Raw genomic sequence first — 27,496 nt, 5'->3', positions numbered from 1 at the left:
GGATAGATGCACCATTTCTGGAGTTCTCATGGTGCAAGAGATAAAGCTATGGAGTAATTCAAATTATGAAACTGAATTGGGACGTCAAAAATGGTACTACTATACCACTTCTACGTAGTTTTAGTTATTAATTTATTAAAATGATCAAACTTGACATAGTATTTATTTGGATAGTAATAAAATTATAACTATATTGCAGGGCTTTTCCTATAAATGGGAGCCCTTCCAAAAATTCTCGACAGCCCAAGTCAAGCTAGGGTCGAAGAGGGGGTTTGGAAATAGTTTTCAACCAACAATAGACGCGCCTCAGTTAAAACCTCACTAGCTGCGTCATTGCCCCAAGCGCAAAGATGCTATTACAATACTACTTACTCTCATTTTTATTTAACACACACTTAATTTTTGAATATATTAAACGATGTGGGATAATATTTAGTTTGTGCATATCATTAATTGTACCACATAAAATTGAGTTGAATTTCTCTTTAAATTATACTCTTATTTTTTAATTTGAGGTCTAAGTATAGTGACTATTGTCTATATTCGTGACACTTAGAGCATCCGCAGCGGTGCTCGCGCCCAAGGATAGCGTCTGTGCCGCTAGCGCGGCTCACCCCTGCTCGCCGCTGTGCTCTTGCCACTGGTATAGCGCTGCTCGATGCATCGAGCACGTCCGTGCCGCTGAGCAGCTGACGTCGCGACACTTGATTGGCCAACGGCAATGCCGTTGGCATTTTCATTTTTTTTAAAAATCGGATTTAATTTTTAAAAATCCGAATTAAATAAAAAAATATTTTTCCACTTCTCAATAAATTATATCCATTTTCTCCCCACTTTTAATTTATTTTTCAATTTTTTCCCCAAAATTCACATTTTCATCTATAAATATTCTCACTTCCACACAAAAAAATTCACACCACACCACACTACACAATTCCCATCCGCCCCCGCTCCGTTTGTGCCACCTCAACCCCCCATCAACTCGTTGTGGACCCTTTTGGCCCAATTCAATTTGGCCGATAGGTCAAATATGACCCCCGAGTAACTTGATTCACATTTGGCAATGATACGGGGTCTCCGAAGAACATTGGGGATAGGGCTAGGGGAATAGTCTTCCACGGGGGTATTTTTTAGCCTTTAATTATGTAATTTTAAATTTGTAAGATTTTAATTATGTAATTTTTAATTTTTAGGAATTTAATTATGGAATTTTTAATTTTTTATAATTTGTAATAGTATTCCGGGTATTTTTAATGCATTTTAATATTGTGTAAATGTTTTTATTTAAATTGAATAATAGAATAGTGAGACCCTTGAGCATGTCCTTGCGGAAGAGCATGAATGTGAGTGTTGTGCTTTTGCCTAAGAGCAGAGAGTAAAAAATAATAAAAATGGGTTCGGACCCACATCCGTGCTCTTTGGTAAGAGTACAGACGTGGATGCTCTTAGAGCATGCGTAACGCTTGGGGCCGGGCCGCAAATTGCGAGTCCCGGCCCGTCCCATGCATTACACGGAAGTGCGGCACGGCTCAGGACCGTCCCGGTGACGCGTGACCGGCCTGGGGAGCGTCCCGCGTCCCGGCCCGGGACGGGGTTGCACGGAGACGGGCCGCAAGTCCCGCGTCCCGGCCCAGCGTTGCACGGTGACGGGCCGGGCCGCAACCAAATTTTTTTTTTTTTATTTAAATTCGAAATTTTTTTCTATAAATACTACACCATTTTCATACACATTCAACTTCACATTCAACTTCAAATCTCTTCCTAAAATTCGAAAAAAATGCCTCCTCGTCAAAGAATATTCGAAGATCAATTGACCCGAGTGTTAGGAGAGGCGGTACCGGCAATCCAAGAAGAAATGAACAACGAAGTTGAACGCTTCCAAGCTGCTATTCAAGCTCGGAACGAACAACGAACCCGGGTACCACGTACCCGGATGTATATTCACCGAGACCGTGAACAAGCTGCCTTGCGGCTTTTCACGGATTATTTCTCTAGAGATCCGCGATGGAGTGATCAGATGTTCCGTCGCCGGTTCCGGATGCGGAGGCCTTTGTTCATACGCATTGTCAACGCCGTTGTAGCTCGTGACCCGTATTTCTGCCAAACTACCGATGCTGTGGGCCGGGAAAGTATATCGACGTTGCAGAAATGCACGTCTGCCATTCGTCAACTCGCTTACGGAACTACATCAGATATGTTCGATGAGTATCTCCATGTAAGCGAGCCTACTGGACGGGAGTCCCTCGCTAGATTCTGTCGGGCAGTCGTCGAAGCATTCAAGGATACGTACTTGAGAAAGCCAACGACCGACGACGTTAGCAAGTTGGTCGACATGCACGAGCGGGCCCACGGCTTCCCGGGGATGCTTGGAAGCATCGACTGTATGCACTGGCAGTGGAAGAATTGTCCAACGGCTTGGAGAGGACAATACACTAGCGGGCACAAGGGCACACATCCCACGATTGTGTTGGAGGCCGTTGCCGATTGCAGATTGTGGATCTGGCATGCCTACTTTGGTGTCGCGGGGTCCAACAACGACCTCAATGTGTTGAACGAGTCTCCATTGTTCAACGACTTGTTACTGGGCGAGCACCGAACGTAGAGTTCACGGCCAACCACCGTCGGTATAGTATGGGGTACTATCTGGCAGACGGGATCTACCCTCGATGGCCCGTGTTCGTGAAGACTATCACAGCTCCGACAACCGATCGGAGGGCAATGTTTGCCCAAAGGCAAGAGGCGGCTCGGAAAGATGTCGAGCGTGCATTCGGAGTCCTCCAAGCGCGGTGGGCTATCGTGAAGGGAGCGGCCCGTGGTTGGCAGCGGTCAAACATCGCCGACACAATGTATGCATGTATCATAATGCATAACATGATTGTTGAGGACGAACAAGATAACGTCACTTTGTGGAGCGACGATCCGCTCGCCAGCAGCGGGAGTAACTACGTTGTCACCGAGCCGCCCGTGCAGGGCCTTCCTCACGACATCCGCAATGTCATGGCTCGTTCAGCTGCGATGCGCCAAGAGGAACAACACACTCGCCTCCAAGCCGATCTAATCGAAGAAATTTGGACTCGCAACAACGTTTTCCAGCATTGACGTTATGTTTTCATGTATTTTATTTTCAGTTTAAAAATTTATATGTTGTAATTTTGCAGTATTCGATGAAATTAAATTTTTCGTGTTATAAATTTACAGCGTTTTTTATTTTACTTTCAAAATAGGTTGGAGTTGTGAATAGTGTCATTTATTAGTTGCGGCCCGGGCCGCAACCTGCAGGGTTACAGCAGTTGTGGCTTGGGCCGCAACTGTAGAGGAATGATGACGTGGAGGGGACTTGGGGCCGGAAATGGGGACGGGGTTACTGATGCCCTTAGCTTCGAATCAAAGGGACCCAAAATTCAATTCACCCCATAATTAAGCAGTATTGTTGATTTTTGTGAGAATATTCCAAAAATATTGTTGACTTTGCTGCCCGTGATCCATCATTCCTTCCAACCAAAGTTTCTCACTCACTAAAATTTACGTATTTTTAGGAAACTCTTATCTATTTCTAATTTTATGGTCTCAATCGTTATTGTTTCTAATTTATTAGTAGTTCACATACTCAATTGCCTCCTCGTGCACCAACATGTCTAGAGAATGTGAATTTTATTGTATTCAATTATCTTGCTAAGGGAATTTTCATATAAAATTACAATTTTATAATGGTATTCTCCCCTAAATAAGGATCATGTCATTAGTTGGTGGATAAAAAAAATTCACCCGTGAGCTCGCAATTAAATATAAATCGACTACTATTTTTTATTTGAATAATTCGTCAATCATTCTTATTTGAGAGAATTTATTCTTAACAAATGGGGTTAATCATTCTTATTTGTTGAAGAGAATTTATTCTTAACAAATGGGGAATTGGTGCGTGTGCATTCTTTGCGAAATCTCATTACAAATTCCTTAAATGTGAGATTTAAATATAGTAGTCTTAAAAATTTTAGGGTTAATTGCATAGGTATAAAATACGTATTAATGTGACAACACCTTTTGGAAATATACCAACTCACTCCCTTATCATCAAACCGAACCTTAAATAATTCTTGTTTTTATTGTGTCTATTTTTTTTCCGTATATATTACTCCTCTCTATTTCATTTTATTTTTATTATTTTTGGTATTGAACTTTACAGTTCATTAATTTTTTTATTTATCTTTTACATATAAAAGTAGGACATAAATTTTTTTACCGCTCATTTTATATTATATTTCTTAAAACTTGTATCATAAATGAGACACATATTGGTGGACGAATGAAGTATCATATACTCCATTCATTCACCATTAATCATCTCAATTTGTCATTTTGTTCATCCGCGAATAATTACTTTTTGTAATGAATCTCGCATTTCATTAACTTATTTCACTCATATTTTATTGTGAAATTAATAATATGGAGTATAAAAGTATGACTCATTTCCTGTCATTTTTTCCACTCAATTTCCATTTCATTTTTGAAAATATGAGTCAAGTCAATCACAGCCAATTAATGGCAGATGGATGAAGTATATAACACCATCTCCAATGATACACTAAGACCTAAAATATAGAAGAGAATTAGCTCCATTGATACTCCAAAACAAATCGTATTTTGAATTTTTGAGTAAAAAATATACTTATATTTAGGTTTATACTAAAACAAACTCAAATAAGTTTTTCAGCATATGTGAATAAAAACGGTAGAGAATGCTCTTTTAAATTTAAATTTAATGTAAATAATTGAAGTAAAATCACTATTTCTTTTTAATAATATTTATATTAAAATGGATTTGAGTTTAGTAAAAATGGTTAGATATGTTCAAATATCAATACACCATAACTTATTATGCATAATTATAAAATATATTCCCAGTATATACTCCTATAATTCAGTAAATATATACTGATAATATAACCATCACATTAATAATATACTACTACTATACTACTCTCAAGCATTAAAAAGCGCTCACATAGCGCAGATACATAATAATGGGCGGGGTCCAAATAATTGAAACAACACATTAACTTGCATCATATAAATTCAATTCTTTTACCTATCGGGGTATAAATTATTTATTTATTTAACTAATGCGTATAAATTATTTATTCATCTAAATGATCAGAAATTGAAACAATACATTAACTTGCACCACATAATATTCAATTCTTTTACCAACTAACTATAACTTATTTATTAATCTAAATGAACAGAAATATAACTACTATGCGGTAAAATCAATATATTTTTTTTTATCTACATTTCGATTGGATTTTGGATCTTTTAACGTGGATAGGATTGAAAATTTTGAAATTGGATCATACATATAATGATAGAATTAATTGTTGATTTTCAAAATTATGCGATTCAATTAATAATTATCTGTTAATCCACTAGATTTGGGGGTTAATTATTGGGATTAAGCTTTCATCTTGTGTAAATGTTACATTAATACAAGATGGCTTAATTTTGTAAATATAATACTGTCGAGTAAAATTAGATATTTTCATTAATTCACATAAATAGTAACCAAGCGTATTATTGATGTGCATTAAGTTAATTAGACTTTAATGTTTCATAACTCATCCTATCCAATTCTCATTTACTTTACTTGTACGAGTTGTTATTAAACGTACTTTCCATTTTAATTTTAATATATTTCAAATTATATTCTTTCAATTTTATTCATTCTATTTGTTGTAGAAAGAAGAGTGCGACATGTCTGGTAAAATTAGTGAAAAGTAATATCAACATCTTGAAATTTTAAAACATAGTTAATAATCTCAAATCATATTTACATGCTTTTTCTTTGACGAGTCAAAATCATTATTAGTTTACCAATTCAGTCTTGCAACATTGAAAATTAGCACTTTGGATTTGACTCATTATTAATGATGAAAATCCTAGTCACATCCTTGTAATATTAGTAGTTAATTTTTTTTTATTTAAGGATCTCATTTTTTTTATATAGTTCACACATGATTTTCGGCTGCTATATTATTTTTATTTTCACCAAATTTAATCCTAATTTCCAAAATTAATAGAAATTTATGAAACGATTTAATAAACGAAAAGGAATCTGATGCCAGCGATGAAGTAGAAGAATGAAAGCTTACTCTGTGATGTAAAAAGCTGGCATTTGTTGTTTAAAGCCCCTTTCTCTCTCTTCTTCATTTCCCTCAGATTTTCAGTTCCAACCTCTGCATTTGAGGGTAAATCCTCATCAAAATGTGAATATGTTTTCACTCGTATATATATAACGCATCCAAGGACGGAGTAAAATTATCACGTCACCGTTAATTCCTCCAATTTATCAATGGCGGTAGCAATTCCATCTCCGGCCGCCGCCGAGAAGAAGCACTGGTGGCTCACTAACCGAAAGGTATTCGCCTCGCTTGATTTCTCCTTGTCTTTGCGCAAATACAGTGTTTGAATCAGCGGAATATAATGCAGATGGTGGAGCGACACGTGAGGGAAGCGAGGATGTTGATCGCGACGAAGGAGCATAGCGAGATCGCGGCGGCGCTTCGCCTCCTCGATGCGGCGCTGGCGGTGGCGCCGCGCATGGAGGTGGCGCTCGAGATGAAGGCGCGGAGCTTGCTCTACCTCCGCCGGTTTAAGGAGGTGGTGGAAATGCTTCAGGACTACATTCCGAGTCTGAAAATGGCTATCTCCGACGACGCGTCGACCACCAGTTCATCCGATAGCGCTTCGGCTCACCTGTCTAGGGAGGGAGCCTCGCTCCTTTCCTCCGGCGGCGGATCCGAGCCGGCGTGTACATGCTTCTCTGTCTCCGATTTGAAGAAGAAAGTTATTTCCGGTTTGTTTAAGAATGTCGAGGAAGCTGGCCAATGGAGGTATGAATTGAAATGAAATGATGATTCAATTTTGTGTTTTTTTATGAATCGGAGTAATATCAGTTCAAATTGATGAAATATCTCCAAATCAATGACGCATTTCATCGAACAGGTACTCGGTGTTAGGTCAAGCGTGCTGCCACCTAGGTTTAATGGAGGATGCATTGGTACTCCTCCAGACCGGAAAACGCCTCGCCACCGCCGCATTCCGCCGGCGGAGCAATTCTCTCACCGACGACATCTTCTCCTCCATCAATCACCCCTTCTCCGGCGACAATCACGAGCCGAAAAGGCCTCCGAAGACCGAATTCGAGAGCATCTCGCGCCTCCTCTGCCACACCAAGCTCCTCATCCGCCGCAAGACGGCCGCGCTAGCCGCACTCGACGCCGGACTCTACGCCGAAGCCGTCAGGCACTTCACGAAGATCCTCGACGGCCGCCGCGGCGCGCCGCAGGGGTTCCTGGCGGAGTGCTACGTCCACCGCGCCTCCGCCTTCAGATCCGCCGGCCGAATCGCAGAGGCAATCGGCGACTGCAACAGAGCCCTAGCGCTGGACACATCCTGCATCGACGCGCTCGCCATTAGAGCCACATTGTTTGAATCGATCAGGTGCTTCCACGATAGCCTCCACGATCTCGAGCATTTGAAATTACTCTACAATTCGATTCAGCGCGACCGGAAAACCCCAGGGCCTGTTTGGAAGCGGCAGAAGGTCCAACACCGGGAAATTCCGGGCAAATTGTGCTCGGTGGCAGCTAAAATCCAGCAGCTGAAGCAGCGTCTCGCCTCCGGTGAAACCGGAGGCCTAGACTATCACGCATTGATCGGATTGAGGCGAGGCTGCTCTAGGTCGGAATTGGAAAGAGCTCATTTGCTGCTGATGCTGAGACACAAGCCCGATCAATCGTGGAATTTCATGCATAAATGCGAATTCGCGGATGAGAAGGATGTCGATTCGGTGAGGGATGGCGCGAAGATGTCGGCTTTGGTGTTGCACAGAATGATTCAGAGGGGTTATGCTAGTTTAATGGCGGCAATTTTGGAGGACGAGGCGGTGGAGAAGCAACGAAACAACGCAGCGGAAGGGAATACGTCGTTTCAAGGAGTGTTTTGTCGGGATGTCGGAAATTCGCTTTCTCACACGCGGTTCAATCATCCGATCCCACTAAAATATGAGGCGCTCAGTTGTTAATTAATACGCTCGAGATATTCGATCACTCAAGATTAAATTTGACACGAGATTATTCGATCACTCAAGATTAAATTTGACACGAGATTATTCGATCACTCAAGATTAAATTTGACACGAGATTATTCGACGTTGAGTTGGTGGAAATTAAGGAGAAGGCCAAATTCCGTGACCTATGACTAATCTTACGTGACATTATCTTGATAGTAGATATTGGGACGAATACATTCAATCAAACAATATTGATGATGACATGCAAGAGAGATCCATTTAAAACGGAGCAAAGGGATGGGAGATATCTGCACAAAATGTTAAAACACTTTAGCATAGGGGAATATTTTCTCGAAATGGGTTTTTATAATTTTTTTATGTTTTGCAGAACAAATTGCTACTAGTATAAAATTAGTTTCATGTCCCATGTATCATGTATGTGAGTGTGAGACATAATTTTATAAACCTAAAAAAATTGGGTGGTGGAAATTAATGAAAGGAGTAGGGGATGGGTGAGTCAGTATTGCCATAGTTGATGGGGAATATTTATTACATCCATATCTGCTCAAATTATTTTATAAGATAAGACTATCATGTTTTGTTCAAATTGTCATATGCAACAAAATTGTAGGCGTATGATTTTGGTGAATACATTGTTTTAACATAAATTACTACTTCTGTGATATTCTCATATAGGCAAATGATTTAGTGCGTTATTTGTTATCCTTTATTCTAAAGTCATAAATTAAATTCATTATCATCAAAATTACATATACTGCTTGTATTAAATTACGGAAAATGTACGTTAAATACACTAGAATTTCTTGGTTGTGACAAGCTACGGAAACTGTCCATATTCAAGTTAAATCGTTGGAATTGCCAAAGAGGTTGATTTTTACAAAGCAACGAGTTGTAAAAACAGAGTACCAAAACTCTAAAGCGAAGTTATTTTTATTGTTTTTATAGAAATTGGAAATGAAGAATAAAATGTGTAATGACTGTACATGTTGAAATGGGAACGAAGAGTGTGCCAAACACTTGGACCGTTGATGGGTTTTTTAATGAACAAATGAATATAATTTAAAAAGTCACGGCTACAGTGGACTCGAACCCAGACCATTAGAGCATCCACAACCGTGCTTTTGCCAGCGGCACGGTTGTGGGCCCAGGCGGTACTATTCATGCCTGCTCTCTGGCAAGAGCGCAACACCCACAACTATGCTCTTCCACAAGGACGGGCACAATTAATTTAAAATACAATTAAACAATAACATTTCCATAATATTAAAATTCATTTAAAAACCACAATAAATATTACAAATGACAAATAAAATTAAACATTACATAATTAAAATCCTAAAAATGAAAAATTACATAATTAAAATCCTAAAAATTAAAAATTACATAATTAAAATCCTAAAAATTAAAAAAACCACTACTCGTTGCCGAATTTCGCCCACATGTGGTTGATTAGGTCTTCTTGTAGTTGATTGTGGATTCGAGTATCGCGCATTGTGTGTCTTGTCTCGATCCTCTGGCCAACCGTCGTATGCTCGCCTCGGCGTGGGGGAGACCTCGCTGTTGAGCTTCCAGCTTCGTCCTCGTCGTAGAAGCTAGCCGCCCTCGACCCTTCGTCGGCTATAATCATGTTGTGTAATATAATACACGTGAACATGATGTCGGCGATATTATTCACGTACCACAGCCGAGCTGGGGCCTTCACAATGTTGAATCGAGCTTGAAGGACCCCGAAGGCTCTTTCGACGTCCTTCCGCGCTGACTCTTGACGCTGCACAAAAAGAACCCGTCTCGGGTCGTGCGGGTTGTAGAGCGTCTTCACGAACGTCGACCACCTTGGGTAGATACCATCGGCGAGATAGTAACCCATGCGGTATGTATTTCCGTTGATGGTGAAGTCGATCACCAGTGCTACACCATTCATCACATCATTGAAGAGTGGTGAAGAATAGAGCACGTTCAAGTCGTTGTTGGATCCGGCAACGCCGAAATACGCATGCCAAATCCATAGGCGATAGTCGGCGACCGCCTCAAGGATAAGTGTTGGGCCGCCGCCTTTGTGACCGCTTAAGTGTTGCCCCCTCCAAGCAGTCGGGCAATTCTTCCACCTCCAATGCATGCAGTCAATGCTGCCAAGCATTCCGGGAAAGCCATGGACTGATTCGTGAAGACGAAGCAACCGTTGGCAATCATCGGTGGTGGGTGCCCGAAGGAATTCATCCCCAAAAGCAGAACGAACGCCCTCGCAAAAATTCTTTAAACAAAGGATTCCAGTGGACTCACCGATATGCAAATACTCGTCGAAGATGTCGGCCGTTTGCCCAGTAGCGAGTTGTCGGATGGCACACGTACACTTCTGCAACGCCGTGATACTTTGCCGGCCGGCTGCATCTACACCTGTTTGAAAGTATTCAACACGTGCGGGCAATGTGTTGACAATTCGCATGAACAAGCGCTTTGACATGCGAAAACGGCGCCTGAAGTAATCTGCCGGAAACCGCGGATGGTCGGCAAAGTAGTCGGCAATGAGCCTTTCGTGGGCTCCCTCCCGGTCACGATGGATGTAGCGGCGATTTGATCTAGTGCGTTGAGGAGGATGAGCGGGGGTATTCGCCGCGACATATGCTTCGTAAGCGGCACGATGTTGTTCGTAGTATTCTTGTTCTTCGCGCTCCGCTTCCGCCATGAGATGAGTGAAATCCATTTGATGTTTTGAGTGAATGTTGAATGTGTTGATAGTTTGTATAAGAATTATGAATGAGAGATGAATGAGAGATGAATTGATGTGATAAATGAGTGATGAATGTGTGTATTTATAGATGATTTTGGGGAAAAAAAATAAAAAAAAATCAAAAAAATTCAGAAAAAACGGGAAAAAACGGCCATATTTTTGGGATTTGGAAAATATATTTTTTATTTTTTAGCATTATTTATAATTAAATACCGATTTTTTTTTAAAAAATAAAAAATGTTTAAACACAACGGCTATGCCGTTGACGAATGGAAGCGCGTCACGTGTGCGTCCGCTGGCAAGGACGTGCTCGATACATCGAGCAGCGCCGTGCCAGCGGCGCGAGCGCAGCGACGGCGGATGGCGTCCGTGCCAGTGGCGACGGACGCCACCGCTGCGTATGCTCTTAGACTCGGACATTATTACTTTAGCATATCTTCTTCAATATTATACGTAATTGATAATCATCTTTTACCCCGTAAATAATGAGTTTCTATAATTAGAAGTGATGCTAATATGCTATGTCATTATTTTGTACTAGTAATTTTTTATATACCACTACATCATTCTTTGAGTTTCATAATTTATGCAATTAAGACTCAAGACCATGCAAAATAAATGTTGAGGCCATCCGCAATGTTGTCTATTATCCGTCTCTTAACCGTCTCATCTCTTAATTATTTATGGGCCCCACTGTAATTTTCACTCCATCTTTTAACTAAGAGAGCACCTGCAACCCTCCATCTCTTATCCGTCTCTTAACCATCTCATCCCTTAACTATTCATTCAATTTCATTTTCTATTTTTATTTCCAACAAATTCAATTAATAAAAATACACTTCATTAAATAAAATAAAACTACAACTTAAAATCCTAAAAAATACATAATTAAATTCGTGGCAAAATAAATAAAAAAAGACATAATTTAAAATACAATTTTATAGAAATTATAAAAACTACTCCGCCGGCGAATCATCCCCCGAAGGCGGTGGCGGTGCACCGAATGGAGGCGGAATACCAAGTTGTCCCGCTAGATACACAATGCCGGCATGATGGGCTTGATATTGGGCAGGCGTCATGCGGGAAGTGTCCGTCATCGTGGCGGTGAAGTACATGGACATTAGTGAGGAGGGCGACCCTTGGGAGCCCGCCTGGCTTGATTCGCCTCGGCCCTCCTCCCTCTAGCCGCTGCCCCTGTGAGGCAAACTCTTGTGCGTCGCTACCTGAACCGCCCTCACTAGACGAGTATTGGCCACCCACCGTGTGCTACGTGCGTTTCGAGGTCGAGCCTGTGCTGGACTGGACACCGCCAGCCCACCTTTCCTCGTCTCTGACCACCTCCCAAACATCGACATGTTTGAATTCTTTGTCGTTGTCGTAAAAAAAGACTCGCAAAGCCGCTCTCAGAATGTCGGCTCCACTGGCTCCGCTTTGGTAATTCGTCGTTTCATTCTTGTAGATCCCGCAAAATGTTTTGACTTCTCTGTCGACTTCGTCAAAATGACTGAGGAGCATCTTCAATGTGCAGCGGTGGGACCCCTTTGGCTTAATCTTGTTGTAGGCGTCGGTGACCTTTTCCCAAAAACACTTCCGGGTTTGTTGATTCCCGATGATAGGATCGTACGAGACGCTGACCCAGGCGTTGTACAGAGCCATCGTGTCCTTGCGGCTGTATGGATGACGGCCTACACCCTCCTCCTCCTCCTCCTGGGCCGCCTCCACCTCTTCCTCCACGGCGTCGAATGCGCGAGCCCTCGAGCTTCCACTGCCTCGTCCTCCTTCCAGATTGGGTTCATCCGGATAATCCTCCCTAATTTTGGATAATCCATGCGAATACCTCGGGGCGGAGGGACGAGCGTATGCATCCATATCAAAATAGGGTGGTTGGTACACAGCCGGCGTCGACGAGCCTTGGGTGCCCGGCGTCGACGAACCGGAACCGGAACCACCAAGACATTGTACATGCCTCCAGTCGCCAAACGCGTTTATGTCAAAGCCACCGGAGCCGCCAGAGTTTCCGTCGTCGGACATTTTGTGATGAAAATTGGAGAGGTGAGATGAAAATTGGAGAGAAAATGGAGATGATTTGCGAAGAATAGATGCGTGTTTGTGTGTATAATGGTAATGAAAGAGGAATATTTATAGAATAAAAAAATAAATAAATAAATTAAAAAAATAACCATTGAACGGTCATATTACTGTTTTTTTATTATTATTAAAATCGAATTTTGTAAAAAAAATATTTATTGCGTCAGCGTGACGACGCCCACTCGCCGGCCCGCAAGTGGGCGTCACGCCTAGCGCCAGCGCGCACCACGTGGCGCTGGCGAGCTAGGCGTCTCGGAGGGACGAGCATCTCGGCGAGACAGGGACGAGACGCAGGGCTGCAACGCTGTCTCGTCTCGCCGAGACGAGATAGAGATGGCAACGAGAAATGTTGCGGATGGCCTGATGCTTCCTATTTCTCCAATGTGGCAGTCCAAGTTGGCGAATAAATCATTTGGCACTCCATGATTTTGTTTCTTAAACTGCTCTAATACATTGTGTTACTGTTAAATTTTTTTGAATGATTTATAAGATTGGATGATTGGAACAACAGTTGCGTGTGATTACAATCTTTGTAGGTAAAGTAAATGCCATATTGATCACAATATTAACATTACTTATATAACTATTTCTCACTACAAAACATTTGAAGTTGATGCTGATAAATTACTCATGCAACTTCTCAATCTTTGCTAGTGCATCTACCAAATTTAACCTCTTGTCCAGCTCCTCTTGGCAGCACCATATCCCAATCTGCAAAAGCTTCTCCATCTCCGCCTCCGCCTCCGCCTCCGCGTTGATCTCCATACCCTTGTCGAACACCCCGACCGCCCCTTTCTCGTTCGCTTCCTCAACAATCCCCTTCACCCACCCGGCCAGCTCTGCCCCGTACCACAGCCCCCCCTGCCCGAGGTACTTATCCACGGCCCTCCCCGTCAGCGTCTCCAGTATCAAAATCCCCAAGTACCACACGTCCGACTTCCTCGACATCCGCCCACTCATGGCGTACTCGGGACACTTGTACGCCACCAGCACCTCGCTGATCTGGGCCGGGTTCACCACCTGCTATCGAGGAAGACGTTGGACGACTTCAAGTGGCCGTGGGAGGCTTCTAGCCCGGGCAGCTCCGTGTGGAGGTTGGCCAGCCCCCTCACTGTCCCCTTGATGGCCTTCAACCGTGTTACAGACTCAATTCCCACATCGGTTGTGAGAATAACTGATGTGGGGTATATAGACTAAATTGGCTCTCTCTCCTAACAGGCTAGTCTTTTGGGATGAGTTCTCCCGTTACGGGCTGAAGAAGGAGACGCACGATGCAGAGATATATGAGAAATTCAAGATTGCAGAAGAGAGGAAAGTGTTAGACGACGACCAAGCCCCACCAGCAGCGATCTCTCTGTCGTGCTGCCCTGAGCAATCTTTTGCATTTGATCCAGGAGGGGATACGCGATGCTCGTTGTTGCTTCTTGGTTTCCACCTTGAGGGCAAGGTGAATTTTAACCGTTGGGGAGTTGATACGAGCATATTTCTAAGGATTATCCCCATATCTATATTATTTAGTTAGTTATTGATTTACCATATCGTTTCATATTTATTAGGATTATTTTCTTGTTCGTTAAGTTAGGGTATTCACTATTATAAATAGTGGACATTGTTATTCATTTGAATCATTGGAGAAATATCAAATCAATTTATCTTTTATCGTTCTTTTATCTTTTCGTACTTTATTTTTCCGCAAGTTCATCTCGTCAAACTTTAATTGACCGAGAACCGTAGGCTGCTCGACGGGAGGATCCCGCGAACGAACCTAACCCTTCTCCGGCAACCTCGCGCTGCCGGGACCGATACGAGTACCCTCGTATCATCTGGTGCTTTCATTCGGTTCTCATCCTCCGAATTACCTCCATCATGTCATCCACCTATGCTGCCTATTATCATCACCAATTCGACTACCGTCAGCCGCAATTCGCCCACCACCCATCACAGCCCATATATCAGCCACCACACCACCACCCATCGCAACCCATATATCAGCCACCACACCATCCGATTGGATCGTTAGATCTGCAACAATCCTATCCACAATATCATCCCTACCTGGCCCGACAGCCCACTTGCTGGGACCCGCCATGGGTGCGCACGCAGCAGAGTTCTTCGACCTATGATCAGTCGCCGCCTCACGACCCGTATCTTGCCTATGGTGAAGCAACATACCAGGGTTCTGACCCCAATAATCCTGACCTCATGGCTCTATCGTTCTCCCCTGCCCAACTAGCCGCCGTAAATGATTACAACGAGAAGTTACGTGTGTATAGATTGGACCAAGCCGCTCTGCTCGCCCGTTTGACCGCTTGGTTTGAGGAGAACACTGATGATGAAAATATAATTGAGGAGAACATTGATAACACTTTCACGATGGATGTTCCCAAAGACCTTCACGATGTTCCCAACAGCATCACCGATGTTGCCATCAACACTGCTGTCGGGGTAGATGTGAGCGATGAAATTGAACAGAGTGAAGGATCTCAAGACAAGGAACGTGAGATGTTGAGGGAAAACAAGGTACTCCCGAGATCTGCTCTGCAAGTGCTTCCCCAGAACTCTGCAAGCCCTCCAACGGCGTCCATGGTCCCGGCGGTACTGCCACTGCCAGGAAGCCAACAGCTAAACCAAACTGTAGCGATGCTGGAACACCTACTCACCAGGGTGGTGCGTTTCGAGGCAAGACTTGATGAACACGAAAGGTGTTTGTCACCGAGGCTCGAACCTGACCCCCCGGATTGGCAGCAGCCATACCGGCCTTACAACTGGGGCGCGCACGCAGACCCGCCCAACGGACTGCCGCAGATCCGTCATAATATATGCATTCATGCTAAGGTGCTTATGCAAGATCAGATATGGAATGATCAAACGAAATTCGAAGATATATTTGATGTTGATTATTTTATTATGTACTTGAAAACGATGATAAGTGGATATTATAATTGGACATAGCAATTTTTTGCATTTGATCCAGGAGGGGATACGCGATGCTCTTCGTTGCTTATTGGTTCCCACCTTGAGTACAAGGTGGATTTCAACCGTGGGGGAGTTGATACGATTATATCTCCCGAAATATCTCTCATATCTCTATTAATATATTACTATATCTTTTCCGTATCTTTATTATTTTGTTCACCAAGTTAGGTTATTCATAGGAGTATTATAAATATGAGTCTTTGTTATCTTTTGAAGGAATCATGAAAGAAATATAATTATCTTTATTGTTCCGTCTTTTATTTTTCTGCAATTTACTTTTCCGTCTTTGTTCATCGGTTGCTCGACGGGAGGATCCCGCGAACGGACCTTCAATATCCTGCGAATTCTCACCAATTATCATTAATACGGGTTTCTCCGTATCAATTGGTGCTTTCATTGAGAGCCCAAACGGCTCGGAGTGGTGGCCGGGCAACGAACTCGCCGTGACCAATGAGTGCGTTTGGGACCGCTTGGAGTGGTGACCCACGGAGTGGTGGCCGGGCAAAGAATCCGCCGTGACCAACGTGGCCGTGACCAACGAGAACTCGGAGTGGTGGCCCACGGAGTGGTGGCCTGGCAAAGAACCAGCCGTGACCAACGTGGCCGTGACCAACGAGGACGTTGGCCCTTAAAGGAGGGTCGAATGTTACGGACTCAATTCCCACATCGGTTGTGAGAATAACTGATGTGGGGTATATAGACTAAATTGGCTCTCTCTCCTAATAGGCTAGTCTTTTGGGATGAGTTCTCCTGTTTGGTCTGTATCAATTGGTGCTTTCATTGAGAGCCCAAACTGCTCGGAGTGGTGGCCGGGCAACGAACTCGCCGTGACCAACGAGTGCGTTTGGGACCGCTTGGAGTGGTGACCCACGGAGTGGTGGCCGGGCAAAGAATCTGCCGTGACCAACGTGGCCGTGACCAACGAGAACTCGGAGTGGTGGCCCACGGAGTGGTGGCCTGGCAAAGAACCAGCCGTGACCAACGTGGCCGTGACCAACGAGGACGTTGGCCCTTAAAGGAGGGTCGAATGTTACGGACTCAATTCCCACATCGGTTGTGAGAATAACTGATGTGGGGTATATAGACTAAATTGGCTCTCTCTCCTAACAGGCTAGTCTTTTGGGATGAGTTCTCCCGTTTGGTCTGTATCAAACCGGCACGGCCAGTTGAGCGGCTTCGGCCACCCATCTGCCCGTCTCCCGTCGTCGTGGAGGTGCTTCCCGAGGCTGGTGTTGGCGACGAAATCGAATACGATAAGCTTCTCCTCCTTGCGGTATAAATACGCTGCACCCTCATGTGCTCGTGGAATTCATCTTTCGTCACGTTGGTCATCTGCTTGAATCTCTTCACCACGAGCGCCTCCCCGTCGACGAGCACGGCTCTCATCAAGTCCTGCAGGTCGAACTTCTGCCTGTCGTCCCTCATGAACGACAGTTTCGTCGCTTGCTGCGTCCGCTCGCTAAAGGGCGAGGCCGTCTCCAATCTCGCCCGCGGCGTCTCAACATCATCGTCCTCGAGGCTCCACCATAGGCACAGGAGAAGAAGCAATATGAGCAGAAACAGAGCAAGCAGAGTGCTGAGGATGATTATAAATATCATTGCCGGAGATAGTTTTTTACTCTTCGCGGAAGGCGGGAGAGGGTGTAAATCCGGCGGGGGCTCGCACGAGTCTCCCTCGCAGCCGAGTTCCCTGCAAAAAAAAAAAAGATCAAAATGTATGCTGGCTAGGGGGGCTCAAGCCCCCCTACCATTATTTTTTCGGAAAGCTCACCTGTGAAAGCGGATGGAACGAACTTGCGTAGAGACGGGGGAATGGGGCCCTCTAGCTGATTTCCGGAGACGTCGAAGATTTGGATGTTACCGGAGGGGAAAGGCGGTATGCTACCGGAGAATTGGTTGTTGTCGAGGCCGAGCTCCTCCATTGTAGGGGAAGCTAGGGAAGTGGGGATGGGGCCGGTGAATTTGTTGCCTGAGATAAGACCTTCTTTATTGAATCCATGCCGGTGAAGGCGTAGTCGGGGATCTCGCCGGAGAATTGGTTGCCGGAGAGATGCAAGGAAGTGAGGGCGGGGAGTTTCGGCCAGTCGGGCATGGTCCGCTGGAAGTTGTTGTTTTTGAAGCTGAGTGTGCGTAGAGTTTGCAGGGCGACGAGAGCGTCGACGTCGATTTGGCCCTGTTGACACAGGCGGATGCAGAAAAAATGTTGGCAAAGAGCTTTATTATAACAGATGTATATATATTAAATCAAGAATTTTGATTATTGAAAATGGACTATTGAATTATGAATATTCAATTTTTTCAATTATTTTAGTCGTGTACAAAACACATAGTGATGCTCAACGACATTGTTTAATAAAATAAGAAAATAAAGGAAAAAGAGAAAATACTTACTGTATTTTAATAAAACGACATTTTTTCAAGCAGCACCAAAAGATACTGTATTATTTTATATACGAATCAGCCAATTGATAAAAATTGAAATTTCTTGCTTTAATATTTTGTTTCTCATTATATAAATGACTATTATACTACTCCACGTGTATATCATATCGTATATAAAATAAATACGGTATATAGTATACTGTCGAGCTGCAGTCCCCACACGTACACGTTGTAGCAGTCCACGGCCGGCCAGTTTCCGGTGTTCGACGGGTTCCAGGATTCCAATGCGTTCACTAGGGCGGGCGGTTTTGAATTTCAAGAGAGCATCCGCTGCTGCGTTTTCCTGCGCCAGCACGCGAGACGGCCGCACAACCATCAACGCCCCCTCTTGGCCATTATTCATGGGTGAGTTTCTGTTTAGGATTAAAAATTAGAGAGAGAAGTGAAGAAGCAATGAAGATAGATTTGTGGCAGTGCGAATTCAAGTGAAGTGAGATCTAACTCGAGGTTTGGGGGGATACTGTAGGCTTACCATTATTATTCCCAACTAGGGATGTCAATCGGCCCAACCCGTTCGGATTGTCGGGCCATTCGGGTATGGGGTATTCGGGTTATAAAAGTTCGACCATAACCCTAATCCTTCGGGTTTCGGCCTAACCCACCGGGTTATTCGGGCCATGCGCATTTTTAATTCTTTTAATATTTTCAAAAGAATAATACGTATTTTAAATTTTCTTTAATTATATACATATTTTTAATTAATCATTCAACAATGAAATACGTATTTTTAATTTTCTTTAATATTTTTAAAAAAGATTAAGTTATTTAAATTTAAATAACTTATTCATTACATAATTATTTACAAAATATCTATCAATAGTATGTTTATGTATTTAAAACATAAATCAACACTTTGTTTCAAAATTCAAACATAAATCAATTCGTAGAAAATTGAATAAAATTTTCATAACATGAGAGGTTCATCGTAGATGTAACAAAAATATTTTGAATTGTTAAAGAGTGAATTATCAAGATGCTATCTAATTGGAGTAACTCTAAGGTTTTTTGAATTATGATTGGTCAAATTTAATTTATTCCAGCTGTAAATAAGTCAAATAATAACTTATCTTTGTTTTAACAATCATCAAAGTACGCATAATTCAATGACGAAGCGGCGTCAAAACACTTTGCACTATTATATTGGAAATATACTAAAAGAAAGCTTTTATATACGAGTATTTATGAATCCATGAACCACATAGTGATTTTTTTCGTGATCTTATGTAGTCGGTTGACGTATTTGGATTTTGCATGGTTTTAGAGGGTTGTCTTGGATGATTTTGATTATATTTCTATATTTTGGTATATTTACATGTTTGTTGAGATATGACAGAAAATGAATTAGAAAATATACATAAAATATGTGGATGTGCACCAGCCTTGTTTGAGTCAATGTTTCTCGCGATTTTGAAGTTTGATAAACCTCTAATGCATATCATTCTCTTCGTCTTCGAAAGAGCTTCGCGTGGATATATTGCAAGCCTCAATCGGAGCTTTGTGGAGAAAGTTATGACCGTTACAAAAACTGCTCGCTGTGTAGAAGCCATCAACCCGTCGGGCCGACCCGTAACCCGAACGGGTCAGCCCGCCTAACCCGACAACCCGAACAGGTCAGCCCAAATGGCCCGATTTTAAATTCGGGCTGCGAAATTACAACCATAACCCTGTATTTTTATCAGGTTATTCGGGTTGGCCCGCGGGTTCCGGGTTGCATTGACATCCCTATTCCCAACATTCATTTGGTCAACAATTTATTTAATTTCTACCATTTCCAACTTTTATTATTCATTATTTTTGTTACATATTTATGATATTCATTCGACAACCCTTTGATCATATAACAAAATGTTTTTCATTAGTTGATTTGGTTCCTATTCAACGATTATGATATACAAGCTCACCCACAACTCATACCACTATTTGATATTTCTATGCAACATCCAGTTAGTACCTTGTTCGCAAATTTGGGTGCAATGTTTATGACATTAATTACAGGAATCTTATTTTGCTATTTAGATTTGTCTGATACTAATTAAAATCTTATTTTACTTATATCTATACAATATATAAAAGGAGAGTTTTGGAAAAATTTACAAGATTTCCATTTAATTTAAAAAATATATGAAATTAAAAAGTTATAATTAAAGGGCAGCTAAAATCATGTAAACTATGATCTCAAAATTAAGTTATTGAGATCATTTGTCATATTTTAAAAAAGAAACTTTAAACTAAAATTAGTGGGGCAATTACAAATGAAGATATTTTAAAATACATTTGTATAATTTATAAATACATGATCGTGTATGTGTGGGAGTTACAAAAATGATCGTGTATAATTAAGAGTGATGCTAAATGGTCATAATGTGGCCGGCCATAAAGAGTTAATTTAGTCCATTTACATGTATAAAAAAATTAGAATTACCAATATAAACTTATATGTGTGTGAATGGACTTGTGAGTTGATACTTATCTTTGAATTCCATTACGTAAAAACATTAATATCACGAATTACTGTATACGTTGATCAACAATCAAGAAATGCCAGTAGTAATAAGTTGAACAAAAACTACGAAAGAGCAACACTAACATGTTGAGCAACATATAATGAAGATGATATAAAAGTAAAATCAAGTAGTATTAAACCAAAAATTTGAAAAAAATCAACTTTTTTTTGTTATTTAATTAATTTATGGCTGGTCATAATGTGGTCGCATAGCATTATTCTATAATTAAAGGGTGATTAAGTGGAGTCTCTAAATTTTGCAGTTATATCAAGGGTTAAGTGCATAATATTTTAGCTTATAAATATGTCATTTAAAGGATAGATATCCACACATACCTACTTACCTTATACAACTCAAGTATACCATTTTTGCTCTTACCATCGGAGGAAAGCTTGACGTCATAGAACCATTCCACACCATGCTCAGTGAGCTTGAGGCTTCCACTTATATATATTAGTTTTATAATAAAATGTGACTTGAATAAATTGATGGAATGTGGGGTTTACTTACCATTCAACCTTGTTCGATTTTTGTTCAAGAATGAGCAAAAATGACAAAGAAACAAGTAGATCTCGTGGAAACTTCTAGAGGTTACATTCTATTTTCCGATTTTGAGTTTTTTTTTAATATTTTAGTGTTAGGTTAACGATACAAAGTTTATCTTGAATATTTCACTGATTTTTAGAATTATATGGGATTTGGAATGATTTCGAGTGATTGAGTGAGTTTTTCTCTATTACTGGAGCATGCAATGATCTACCGTGATCAAATCAGTTTTTCTAAAGAATTATATGGGATTTGGAATGATATTTATGCTTACTGTTCACATTGTTTATGCTTAATGACGAAGAAGAATCAGATAATCTCATTGGCATTTGATCAAAGAAAAGACTACTTGTGAAGTCAAAGCGTCAGTTTTTTGTCAATGTCACAAGTCAATTAATGATAAACAAGTTAAGTAGTTAAGGAAATTGGATTTGGACCAATTCTCTATTGTATTGTCAATTATATTTCCTATATGATAGTGTTATTACCACCTGTGTGATGCACGGGTCGAATAACTTTTACATATTGATTATACATTCTTAATAAACAATATAACTGAGAAATAATATTATTACATACACTTTAAAAATAAGAAATGTGGATAACAATATTATTAGACAACTAAATACATAAAATTAAATAAGTTGGAAATTAAAATAACATAGACACATACGTTGATTCAAGCTGTGTTGGATATTAAGAACTTAGCAATCATACTCTAACATCTAATATTTGTACAGTTTTGAAAATCCAATAGGCATATGCATGTTTGTACTTCCTTCGCCCCTTAAAAATATAAACTAATCTTTTTTCTAATATGTCCCTTAAAATTTTAAACATTCTAATTCAAAAAACTTGTTTCTCTAATAAAATGACAATCATTCTTCACTAACAATACTTCAATAACTTTTTCTTTCTATTCATCTCATACTTTACCAACAGTGTATTAAAACTTGCACACTTTCAAAAGCTCGTATTTTTAAGAAACGAATGCATTCATAAATTTACCACAATCTAAGTTAAATGATTTATATCTTTCAAAATATTCAACATTTTTAATAGTAATAATAAATCAATACTTCTCCGTCCCACGAGATTATGCACTATTTTCTATTTAGTCTGTTCCACAAAAATATGCGCTTTCTAATTTTGGAAACTATTTTCTCTCTATTGAGGCGAGACTCATTTTCCACTAACAAAAGCTCGTATTTTTCTTTCTACATCTCTCTTACTTTACCAATTATGCATTAAAACTCGTGCCCAACAAAAAATACTTATTATGGACGGAGGAGTAGTTAATATTCTCTCCGTCCCACATGAATATGCATTCTTTTATTTTTAGTTCGTCCTACAAAAGTATGCACTTTTTAATTTTAATTTTTTTTATCTCTAATGAGGTGGAACTCATTATCTAATTAAAATACTTTAATTATTTTTTATTTCTATCTATCTCAACCAAAAGTGCATATTCTTTGTGAAACGACGAGTATGATTTAAGGAGATGGAAATGAGGTATGAAATTTTTGGCTATATGATAATGATGTAGTAGAAGTTGGAAATCTTAATTATTAATTTGTACGTGTCCAAATCGAATACTACACCAATTTACAACTAATTTTCCTTGTCATTTTTCTTCTTATATGAAGTACATTACTAGTATATTTTTTGTGGAATATAAAATATAAGATGAGTAGAATTACTACACTACATATGACGATAAAAAGTTACAAATACAAAGTTACAAACACTTAAAATTACTACATATGAGGATACGAAGTTACAAACACGTAGAATTACTACATATGACGATACAAAGTTACAAACACGCACACACGCAATTTATTAATTCAATAAATTAAGATCCAAAATTGATCTACATAAGTATTCATTTTTCTTCTTACATGGAGTACTTTTTTTGTTGAAATTACTAATTTGGCAGAGCTTTATATGTATTATTTCATACTTTCTTGGTAAAATAAACTTTGTACACCGGAATACTCTACTCAATTCCTCTATTTTTCTATTTTCCTGATAAAAATGTTTTCACTTGCATTTTGGCTGGTACAATATTTTAATAAATGAATATTAAAAAATAATTTTTAGAAATGCATCATAAGGTCAAGTGATTTACAAGAAAAAAGAAGTTAACCAATCTCAAATCACCATGGAATTTATAGTACTAATAAAGTACTAATGAATTTAATTAGACTTATTGGAATATGATACTAATTCATTAGACTTGTTGGAATATGAACTGACCATTTTTGCTTTTGATTGCACTTTATACTAAATGTTGTTATAGACTCTCAGCTTTATCCTATGAATAAGTAATGTGATTTACAATATACTCTATATCATAAATTACACAATAAGTGTAACATAAGTGTTCATAATACTAATAAGTGTAACATAAGTGTTTATAAGGGTAACATAAATTACTCGCTTAACACAATTTTTCTTAAATTATGTGCTGAAAAGAAACGTCTCTACTACTGTGGAACGGAGGGAGTAAGTGTTCGTAATACTTAATGAGGGTTCCTGCTAAAACACCATGAATGTAATTTTTGTTAATTTCCAAACAACTCCACTCTATATATTTATAAATTTGAAATGATACATATTGTATTATTTATAGTTGGTGGATGAAGCCGCTATATTTTTTCTAAAACTTTCTAACTCTAAATTTCTTTTAAAGAGTTTTGGATAGATATTTTTTCACTAAGAACTCTAGATTTTTCTACTTAATACTTAATAATATTGTACTATATCTAGAATATATTTCGTAACCGTAAAATGTAGAGGACCTCGTTGTGGAGCCTTTTTGGAATTTTCTCGTTTCAATGCAAGGTTGCAGATGACGGGATTGAACCGCCGAAGCATAAGCTCTGAGACGATGGTGTCAATTTCTTCATCATATTGCCGGAGAAGAACGAGAAGAAATTAACATAAAGAGGCACACAATTCTTTTTCTTTATCTTATTTGTAACATAAAATCTTTGTGAGAAAATTTAAAATTCGAGCAAAGTTTATACTAATAATTGAGGAACCCATTATATATATATATATATATATATATATATATATATATATATATATATATATATATGGTAGTGATCTATGGCAAACACCCTTAACCATATAACTAGAGAACAAATCATAGCTACAAGATCAAAAAAATCAAGGGCTAGTATTAATTTTCAAATTTAAGGAGAAATTAGTTCCCTCAATCACAAATTTACTCTATAATAACAAAGCGGGGGTATTGTGGTCATTTCATAGACAAAATCAGAGTGGAGAATAGAAGGCGGAGGGGTGGTGGGGGTGAGGGAAGCAGGATTTCATCAGCCATGAGAAGTGCCGGGAGGAGCATGAATCGGAGGTGGATGCTGCTGACATGTATGCGGCGGCGCCGGTGGTGGTTTCTGACGAATTTTCTGACGAGATTTGGGCGTTCGACGCCATGGGGGTTTCTCGGTCAAGATCGATCTGCAGTTTCAGAGGCGGCGGAGGCGCCGATGAGATGATGAACGATTGCGCGCTGTCGAGCGCTAAAATCTCCTACGTCACGAGCGGGATCTTCCTCGATCTCGACAAGCAATTCGGATTGTGGAACAATTTGATCGGACATATAGCTTACCGAACAGGATCGTTTTTCCGGCGAAGGAGAGCGATTTCAGCACGATGGATGAATCGGCGTTATAGATTTGAAGGTGGATTTGTCAGCGCCGGAGACGACGGAGGGCTGCGGCAGGGGCGGTTTTGCAAATATTAAAAGTTGTGGGGGGTTAGCGGGATTACGATGAGTGATAGGGGGCTGAAGCGAGGAGGTGTGTCCCACAAAGTTTGGAAATGGATATTCAAGTATCCTCCTGCAAATAAGAAGGAAAGAAAATGATGATGATGATGTTGTTCATATACTCATGTGTTATGCAGTTATATTTGAAGATTTGTTGGTGGAAACAAAGTTCATATTCAGTTGCTCAGTAAATACCAGATACAATAATTTCTAATTTTCATGCATGGTTTGTTTAACTTAACGGCAAATTGAGATATGAAGATGAGACAATTTGATTATGTTAATTAGTTGAAAGACAGCGACAAACAATTCCATTTGAGTTGTTCCATTACTGATTGTTGTTGTGTCAATACTGTTACTATGATCCGCTATTCATGCTAAGAGTGATGTGTTTTGTAAACCAGAGTGAAGTAAAACCATGCTAAGAGTGATGTGTTTTGTAAACAAGAGTGAAGTAACATCGTAATGAGAGTAATGTGTATTGTAAGCAAGAGTGAAGTAAAATCAAGTTAAGAGTGATGTGTTTTGTAAACAAGTGTGAAGCAAAATCATGCTAAGAGTGATGTGTTTTGTAAACAAGAGTGAAATAATGCTAAGAGTGATGTGTTTTGTAAACAAGAGTGAAGTAAAATCATGCCTAAGAGTGATGTGTTTTGTAAACAAGAGTGAAGTAAAATCATGCCTAAGAGTGATGTGTTTTGTAAACAAGAGTGAAGTAAAATCATGTTAAGAGTGATGTGTTTTGTAAACAAGAGTGAAGTAAAATCATGCCTAAGAGTGAAGTGTTTTGTAAACAAGAGTGAAGTGAAATCATGCCTAAGAGTGATGCGGTTTGTAAACAAGAGTGAAGTAAAATCATGCCTAAGAGTGATGTGTTTTGTAAACAAGAGTGAAGTAAAATCATGCCTAAGAGTGATGTGTTTTGTAAACGTGAAGTAAAATCATGCCTAGAGTCATGTGTTTTGTAAATAAGAGTGAAGTAAAATCATGTTTAGAGTGATGTGTTTTATAAACAAGAGTGAAGTAAAATCATGCTAAAATTACTTTTATGGGGCAGAAAAATGAATTTAAAAAAATGAAAAATGAGTATACGACAACCGCTTTTCATCAAAACGGCATCTTCGCCAATTCCTCCACATCATTTCCGAGTACATGTAAAGCCATTTTGATATCAATTTGACATTACGGCCCAGCTGTATATTCTCTCCATTAACAATTTAATTTCATTACTAATTTACAGTTAAGGAAACCTCATCATGAAACTTTAATCAGCAAAAACATATTAAATTTTGTATATGCACGAAAACCTCTACACAACATTTCCCAGAAAATTAAAAGTAGGAAAGACAACAAGTGAGATTTTCAAGGCATGAATTCATAAGGGGTTGGGAAAAACACACTTGTTTACTCAAAAATAGGCGTTGGCTTTTTATAGAGTGATCTGACACGTGAGATCAGCTTCACCAAATATAAAATCTCTTTTTAATACAAAACCACAAAAAAAATCACCAGAAACCTGCCATTATTTCTTTAATTCTGGAACATAGATTCACTCTGTAACCAAACAACACAATTAAATTTGCCAAAACAATCCCACATTCCTCAAATTACACAAACCTGACAAAATCTGACAAAATCTGACAAAATCACCGCATTGGAAAGGAAATCCACACACTGAAAAACATCACTCACGGAAAAAGCAGAGGCAAAAACATATCATTAATCTCTCCAGACGCAGCGTTCGTAAAAATAAGTTCGTCAATTTCGTCGGTGTGAATCTACTTCTCCGATTCTCGAATCGTATGACATGCATGCACAATTTCTTCAATTCAGCATTCTGGAAAATCGAAATTGAAATCAAAATAAGGGCGGAATGAATTTGCTGAATTTCAATTTTTTCCCCAAAACGCAGGGGAATACCATCTAGATCTGATAGTGAGCTATGGCGCGGTTCCGGTGATCGTGCCGCGAGTGACGGGGGTGAACATGCTTCTGGAGAGCTTCGAGCCCATCCATGGCGTCCTCCTCTGCGAAGGCGAAGACATCGATCCCTCTCACTACGAAGCCGAAGCCTCCAACCTCTCTCCCGAGGAATTGGAGGAAATCCGGAGACTACACACCAGCAATTAGCATTGGGAGAAGATGAGAATAAAGTTGATTTACTAAAATACCCTTCTGCAGTTTATTAACTAAAAATGTTTACTTATTTTAGTCATTGGATTAAGATAATGTGTGGCTGAGATTTGTTCTCTAGTTATACACTTAATATTAATTATATCTTGATCACTACCCTATATATATATATATATATATATATATATATAGAG

The 27,496-nt window shown here is 40.0% G+C and overlaps 1 protein-coding gene, 1 non-coding gene and 1 pseudogene across 2 annotated transcripts; 1 reads left to right on the top strand and 2 right to left on the bottom strand.

The window, feature by feature from the left end:
- Nucleotides 1-199: 199 nt before the first annotated feature.
- LOC121806076 lies at nt 200-352 on the bottom strand. Its single transcript, XR_006051612.1, has one exon. It is a non-coding gene; the product is annotated as a U4 spliceosomal RNA (small nuclear RNA).
- A 5,872-nt stretch (nt 353-6,224) lies between these two features.
- LOC121802497 lies at nt 6,225-8,105 on the top strand. The gene is made up of 3 exons (XM_042202175.1): nt 6,225-6,412; nt 6,484-6,887; nt 7,000-8,105. Exons 1-3 carry the CDS (start codon nt 6,347-6,349, stop codon nt 8,078-8,080), a joined length of 1,551 nt encoding a protein of 516 aa, XP_042058109.1. The 5' UTR covers nt 6,225-6,346; the 3' UTR covers nt 8,081-8,105.
- A 5,424-nt stretch (nt 8,106-13,529) lies between these two features.
- Nucleotides 13,530-18,659, bottom strand: LOC121804296 (annotated as a pseudogene).
- Nucleotides 18,660-27,496: the final 8,837 nt, after the last annotated feature.

The sequence above is a fragment of the Salvia splendens genome, chromosome 5 (genome assembly GCF_004379255.2).
Source record: "Salvia splendens isolate huo1 chromosome 5, SspV2, whole genome shotgun sequence".
In the NCBI taxonomy this organism is placed as follows: domain Eukaryota; kingdom Viridiplantae; phylum Streptophyta; class Magnoliopsida; order Lamiales; family Lamiaceae; genus Salvia; species Salvia splendens.
This window is presented reverse-complemented; position numbering and strand designations above follow the sequence as displayed.